General features: G+C 52.6%; 1 protein-coding gene across 1 annotated transcript; it reads left to right on the top strand.

Moving 5' to 3' along the window:
* The first annotated feature begins 525 nt into the window (after positions 1–525).
* HASPIN (histone H3 associated protein kinase) lies at positions 526–7,278 on the top strand. Its single transcript, XM_021524970.4, has 2 exons — positions 526–3,264; positions 7,145–7,278. Exon 1 carries the CDS (start codon positions 553–555, stop codon positions 3,211–3,213), a length of 2,661 nt encoding a protein of 886 aa, XP_021380645.3. The 5' UTR covers positions 526–552; the 3' UTR covers positions 3,214–3,264; positions 7,145–7,278.
* The last annotated feature ends 86 nt before the right edge of the window (positions 7,279–7,364 follow it).

Genomic DNA, 7,364 nt, shown 5'->3' on the forward strand with positions numbered 1-7,364 from the left:
GGGAGTTCTACCAAGAGTTCATTTGTCAGATTTGCATTGAAAAGGTAGAAAGGTCAGAACGAGGAAGACTTCATTGACTTCCTCATTTTGGGACCCCTCCCCATGAAAGCGACACCAACCCATTTCTAGGAACAAACCACGCATGCTCAATAGATTTTGGAGTAATTAGCATACGAGGCGAGCAATGGGATGGACCAAAACGATGAACATGTGTTTGCATTTTGTGTATTCAATATTCGTATGGATAAAAGGGCGCTGTAATCAGCTGGAAGCTGCGGTGTGTATTCGGGAGGTATCCCACACACCGTTAGAGAGTGTTTGTCCGTCACAGCTGGATATCGATACTAGATCAATATCCAGATGTTTTTAATAATTCGGGGCGGGGGGGCGTGGCCTGGGCGCGTCCCGTGGGCGTGGCCACGCCCACGGGACGCGCCCAGGCCACGCCCCCCGCCCCGCGGGCGGGGCGGCCGCTCTCGCGCGTTCTCGCGCGTTCTCGCGATACCCGTTCGAACGGGAGGCGGGCGGCCTCCGTGCGCGCCCGGCTCCGCCATGGCGCAGCGGCCGCGGCTGCTCCGCACCTACTCGCGCCGCGACGGCAACCTGCGCCGCCTGCCGCGGCCCGAGCCCTGGGTCTCGCCGCCGCAGGACCGCAGGCACCTCTTCAGCTCCAGCTCCGCCGCCTCCAGCGCCCTGTCCGCTTCCAGCGCCGACTCCAGCCTCTCGGGCGACCCCGAGTACTTGCCGCCCGCCCAGCCGCCGCTGCCCGGTCGGGGTAAGCGCGCCCGATGGGCCCAGCGGCTGCGGAGCCGCCGGAAGGAGAGCCGGGGAGCGGCGGGGAAGGACAACCGGAGGCCGGAGAAGCGGGGGCGGGCACAGGAGACCCGCGGCCGGGGAAAGGAGAACCGTGAGCCGGCGGGGAAGAAGAGGAAGTGGGGTCAGAGCAAAGAGCCCCGCACAGAGGAGCGCCGGGGGTCGCCGCCGCCTTCGCTGTCCCCGCCGCGCCGCCGGCAGGGCTCGCTCTGCGTGCCGCGGCCGCCGCTGCTGTGCAGCACCCCGCAGTGGTCCCCGCCGCCCCGCCGCGCCCCGCCGCTGCTCGGCTCCGCCGCCGACAGCCCCGCGCCCCGCCGCCGCCGCCCGCCCGTGCGCCTCAGCCCGCTCCTGCTCAACACCACCATCGAGAGCGGCTCGGGGCTCGGCCATTCCTGCCCGCCGCGCCACGGCTCGCTTGAGGGCTGCTCCGGGATGCGGCCGTCGCCCGGCGAGGAGGTGCTTGAGCGGTTCCGAGCGCCGGGCTCGGCTCGGAGCTCCGAGCCCCAGCCCGGGCTGCGGGGGTCTCGCCGTGTTCTGAGGTCGGCGGTGCGGGGATCCCGCTGGGTACAAGCTGCCCCGTCCCCGCGGAAAGCCCCAAGCACTCGGGAAGCGCTGCTGCCCGTGGAGGGTGAGCCACAGCCCCCTGCGCCCCGTGACAGTGGCACTCGTGGGGAGCCCTGTGAGGGTCCGTGTCATCTCACCAGAGAGTCAGCCAAAAGAGGCTCGAGCTGTCAGAGAGGCCTGGCCAAGTACTTCCAGCTTGTGCCAGTGGTGGTGCTGGACCCTCTAGAAGTGTCAATGACATTGAAAAGCCTGAAACGCGACAATCAGGCTGATGTTCAACCTGTCTGCCTGCAGCCGGGATCTCCCGTGGGCCGCCAAGGAATCTTGGAGAGCAAACACAAAAGGACCAAGGGTGTCCCCGGGGAGGGCAGTGCCTGCAGGAAAGCCTGTATAAGTGGCTTCAGTGCCAGCCGCTGGGGCGGGCACAGCAGGCTCCGCCCAAGAAGGCCTAAGAACAAGAGGCAGCAGCGGCCCAACAGCTCCCTTTTCAGGCTCCAGTCAAGGCAAAAACGAGCTCAGAAGGGAACTTTAGAGATGTCTGTAGGTGTCAGAGACAATGACTCTTCACTTCTTAATAACTCTTATTCTTGGGCTAGAGTTCGAGCGTCTCTGTGCTTCCATAAAAAGAAAAAAGTGACCACAGATGAGACTTTTTGCAGCAGCATCCTCTGCACCCCTTCAGGGAAATCCCAGCTTTCGGGGTCCCAAAGCATCCTGTCTGCTGGTAAAGCTCAGAGCTTCTCCCAGTACTCTTCCTCCATGGTCCTGCTGGCTCCCAGGGATTCCTCCTCTGTCCTGGAGCTGCTCCTTACAGATGCTGAGAAAGTGTTTGGAGAATGCAACCAAGATGGGCCCATTGCTTTTGAGGAATGCATTCCTTTAAATAAAATGAAAGACTGCAAGAAAATTGGAGAAGGGGTGTTTGGAGAGGTGTTCCAGATTGACAGCGAGAGAGGACCTGTGGCCTTAAAGATAATTCCCATTGAGGGGACTGAAAAAATAAATGGTGAAGCTCAGAAGACCTTTGGAGAGATTCTGCCAGAGGTAATAATTTCAAAAGAACTCAGTCTTCTGTCTGAGGGCTTTGTGAACAGAACTGTGGGGTTCATCAGCCTGTACTCTGTGCACTGTGTCCAAGGGGCCTATCCCAGGTATCTCCTGGAAGCCTGGGACAAATTCCACAAAGAAACAGGCTCAGAAAACGACCGGCCAGACTTTTTTGGGGCCCAGCAGCTCTTCATGGTGCTGGAGTTTGAGTTTGGTGGCAGGGACCTGGAGAGCATGAGGAACAGCTTCTCCTCGGTGGCATCAGCCAGGAGCATTTTGCACCAGGTCACCGCGTCCCTGGCGGTCGCAGAGCAGGAGCTGCACTTCGAGCACAGGGACCTGCACTGGGGGAACGTGCTGGTCAAAAGCACAGACGTGAAAGAGCTTCAGTATGTGCTGGATGGAGAAACCCACTCCATCCCTACAGCTGGCATCCACGTCAGCATCATCGACTACACGCTGTCCCGCCTGGAGAAGGACGGCCTCACCGTCTTCTGTGACCTCTCCACGGACCTGGAGCTCTTCCAAGGCGCTGGGGACCTCCAGTTTGACATCTACAGGCTGATGAAAGAGGAGAACTCCAACAGCTGGACTGACTACCACCCACACAGCAACGTCCTCTGGCTGCACTACCTGGCTGATAAACTTTTGAAAGCCATGAAGTACAAGACGAAGGCATCAGCTGCTAACCTGAAGAAAATCAAGATGCAGCTCAGCAAGTTTCACAAGGAAGTGCTGACCTTTGAGTCTGCCCATGATGTTCTGCACCACAGCAGCCTCTTCCAGTGAGCAAGGGTCCAAGGATTGAGCCACTGGTGCTGCCTCTCTCCTCTGCTTTTTGTATGTGTTGGCACAATTAAGTGTTTTTATGGGGTACAAATATGTTTAATACATTCACATAAATTTTCTTACATTATATTCTGCTCTAAGATATTTCCATACCTGCTGGTTTTGAGGGGTGCTGGGAGATAACAGAGCAGACTTTGGAGAAAGGAGGGGGAAAAGAGACTTCTTCACCTCAGTTAATCCTCTGAATTTCACATACATTTTCGGTCTTACATGCTTATCTTATAAGCCAGGACATTATCCACCCCTTATTCTATTTCCATCTGCATCACAATGAAACCCAGTTCTCACTTAAGGCCATGTCTCCCTGTGGTACAGAATGGGTTTCCCCATCTGTCTGCATTACCCACCAAGTGTAACCAGGTCCTTGAGCAAAAACAATCCCACGGATAGGTTTGTCTTTGCCTGAGGTGGGATTAATCTAAACATTTTTTCCTAAAATACCTTTAATATGTACCACAGGGACCTTATCTCTCTCTACTCTGTGTAAGGGTTCTGACTGGGCAGGGCCAGCTCGATTGATGGACCCTCGGGTGTTGACCATCCAGGTTGCTTTTGCCAGGTTGATTTCCCAGTTTCTAAATGTTCCCCCACCAAGTGCTTTCAGGGTAGTCTTAAGGAGTCCATTGCACCGTTCAACTTTGTCAGCAGCTGGAGCATGATAGGGAATATGATATATCCATTTGATACCATGTTCTCTGGCCCAGGTGTTGATAAGGCTGTTCTTGAAATGGGTGCCGTTGTCAGACTCAATTCTCTCAGGGGTGCCATGTCTCCACAGGATTTGCTTTTCCAGGCCCAGGATGCTATTCCAGGCAGTGGCATGAGGCACAGGGGAGGTCTCCAGCCATCCAGTGGTGGCTTCCACTATGGTCAGCACGTAGCGCTTGCCTTGGCGTGTCTGGGGCAGTGTGATATAGTCAATCTGCCAGGCCTCCCCATACTTGTACTTGGACCACCGCCCACCATACCAGAGGAGCTTCACTCTCTTGGCCTGTTTGATGGCAGCACACGTCTCACAGTCATGGATAACCCTGGGAAACACTGTCCATGGTTAGATCCACCCCTCGGTCTCATGCCCACTTGTAGGTGGCATCTCTGCCCTGATGACCTGAGGCATCTTGAGCCCATCGAGCCAGGAACAACTCCCCCTTATGGTGCCAATCTAAGTCTATCTTTGACACCTCTATTTTTGCTGCCTGATCTACCTGCTCGTTGTTTCGGTGCTCCTCATTAGCCCGACTTTTGGGGACATGGGCATCTACATAACAGGCTTTCACCGTTAGTTTTTCCACTCGAGAGGCAATGTCTTTCCATATATCAGCAGCACAGTTTGGTTTTCCTCTATGTTGCCAGTTGGCCTTCCTCCACCTTCCCAGCCAGCCCCACAGAGCATTGGCTACCATCCACAAATCGGTCTAAAGGTAGAGCTTCAGCCACTTCTCCTTTTCAGCAACGTCCAGAGCCAGCTGAACGGCCTTGAGCTCAGCGAGTTGGCTCGATCCACCTTCTCCTTCGGTAGCTTGTGTCGTGTGGGGCTCCGTACGGCTGCTTTCCACTTCTGGTTCATCCCTATGATGTGACAGGAACCATCAGTGAAAAGAGCATAGCGAGTTTCCTCTGCTGGTAGTTGGTTGTATGGTGGAGCTTCTTCAGCCCTTGTTGCTTGTACCTGCTCCTTGTCATCAGTAAGACCAAAGTTTTCACCTTCCGGCCAGTTTGTAATTATCTCCAAAATCCCAGGGCGATTCAGGTTTCCAATACGGGTGTGCTGAGTGATGAGGGCGTGATGGAGGTGGTGTACTGAGATGGCCCAAGATTTGCCAGACTCCACAGCATTTGTCCTGTGCACCTGACCTTGCCAGGGTCATTCTCATGCTGTCCATCCCTCCCAAAGAGTACCTGCAATACTGCCACTTCCCTCAGCTGTTGGATCCCTTCCTCAAGGGTCTTCCAGCACATTCTATGCTGGTGCTCCTGCATTCTCTCCCTGTGGACAAACCTTTGTCTGACACTCATTAAAAGCCACTCCCAGAGGGAAAGGGACCCTGGTTCCCTTACAAAAACCTGATTTATACCCGAGTCCTGGGTCAAGGGTCCCAAGTTCCTTGCCTCACCACCATCCACCTGCATGCCTGTACCCATAAGGTCCCAGACCCAGAGTAACCAGGTAGTATAAGCCTCATGCCCTCTTTGCACAATGTCTTTGTGCAGATTATAGAGGCTTTTGTACGTCAGGGACTCGGTGATGATCACAACCTCTGTCTCCCCTGTGGGTTGTGAGGTTCCTCCATTCCTATCCTGTCTGGGTGCTCTGCTTTCATCTCAGACCTCCTTGTTTCTACTGCTGCTGACCATGACTGCCCTTGTGGTTCAGCTGGAACCTGGACAGTTGTAACATTAGTGGGTTCCACAGCTGTGCTATTAGACTGTCCCTCCTCAAGGCAAAGGGCCGGTTTCTCACCAGCTGGGGAAATGCACTCCTTCAGCATCTCTCGTGTCTCCTTAACCAGAACCCTCACCCAGTCTGGGTGGTTCCTTTCTGAGGTGGGCTGTGGGGCAGGGTCAGGCTCTGGAGCAGCATCTCCAGTCTCTGGTGTAGGTGTCAGGGTGGTTATCCAGTTAATCTTCCCTTATCTGAGTGCTAAATATAACAGGCCTATCAGCAACACCACCCATTGTATGGTATCATTAGCACTTAGAGTGGATCTTAACCCTTCAAATACTGGTGGAGCAGACCCAAAAAGATGGTTTAAAGGTTGGGAAAAAGGTTCCCCCGGTGTCATTTTCTCACAGTAGGTACCATTATTAAAGTAACCCCAAAAACATACAGTTAGTGTGTGATAGCTCTGAATCCATGTACCTGCCTTCCAGAGGATGAATTCCTCACCTTATTAACCCATAAGCCAGACTGGATAACAGCCACAGTAACCTTGGTTATAAGGACCCATGTTTAGATAAGGGCCTGCAAATGGGAGAAATACAGCCACAACCACGTGCCACCCAAACAAGGGTAAACTAGACCACATGGTGACACTTAAAGATGTTTATATCAGCACACGCACAAAAAAATTAAATTACTTAAGAACTGTTAATCCTTTTTTCCTTCTCAATGCCCTCGAGCCCTATGTTGGGGGCCAAAATCTGTCTTGGTTTGAAAAGACAGGAGTCTGTGAAGGAAAGCAAGAGCCTCCTGTGAAATGGAAAAGGTAAACCCCCCTCCCTCTGAATTACCACAATTTCAAAATTAAAAATCTCACAGGCAAAGATATGGGAATGGGAATAACAGTTCTTTACTAGGAAAAAAACCCCTAAATTTAAATAAAATAATTAGTACAAACAAAACTACTGATAGAGTCAGCAACCTGACACCCTGAGGAGTCAGGGTGTTGGTAATAGTCTAGTTAAATGGTGGCTGCTCCTTCTGGAGGGGCAGATGAAATGCTGCTGGAGCAGGGATCTGTAGAAGGGTGGAGTTTTCTCTGAAGGTCTGGTAGTAGTTGGACCTGGTCTTCTTCTAGGAATCCAGCAGAGAAGAAAGCTGCTCCTCTAGGAATCCAGGGAAGAGCTGCTCTGGTGTCTTAAAAGGTGCTGATTTTATGCAGGTGGGGATGCTTGGCTCCTCCCTCTGGGTGGAGCAGCTCACAGTGGGATTATGTAACTTTACCAGTGATATAGTGAGTCATTCAATAGTCCATTAACAAAAGATACCTCCTTGGAGGGAGACATTGGTCTTGGAAGAGGTAAGAAAACTGTCCAACCTCCAACAGATGGTAAATAGAATACATGCTTATCTTACAAGACAGGATATTTTCTTACATTTTAGTCTTAGATTATTAAAAGTTCTTTTCTTACTGTATTGTCTTTTTTACAGATTTCTTAAAGGTAAAAACTCTCCAGTTCTGGACAGTGAGGACAAGGTTAAATACTACTGGCTTGCTGGAGGCAGAGAAGAAAACCCACCCTTTGATTTAATTTTGGCAAAATTTATACCTGGAATGAAGGTGTAAAATGTAAATATATGAAGTTTCTGTAAAGGATTTTAAACCCACTAATCTGCACTAATCTTTTTTTTCTTCCCCTCTCTTAAGGAC

Source organism: Lonchura striata, chromosome 19, assembly GCF_050655825.1.
Source record: "Lonchura striata isolate lonStrDom1 chromosome 19, ASM5065582v1, whole genome shotgun sequence".
NCBI lineage: Eukaryota > Metazoa > Chordata > Aves > Passeriformes > Estrildidae > Lonchura > Lonchura striata.

Excerpts from the sequence above, each read along its gene's own strand:
- HASPIN (XM_021524970.4), top strand. The coding sequence starts at position 553 with ATGGCGCAGCGGCCGCGGCTGCTCCGCACCTACTCGCGCCGCGACGGC.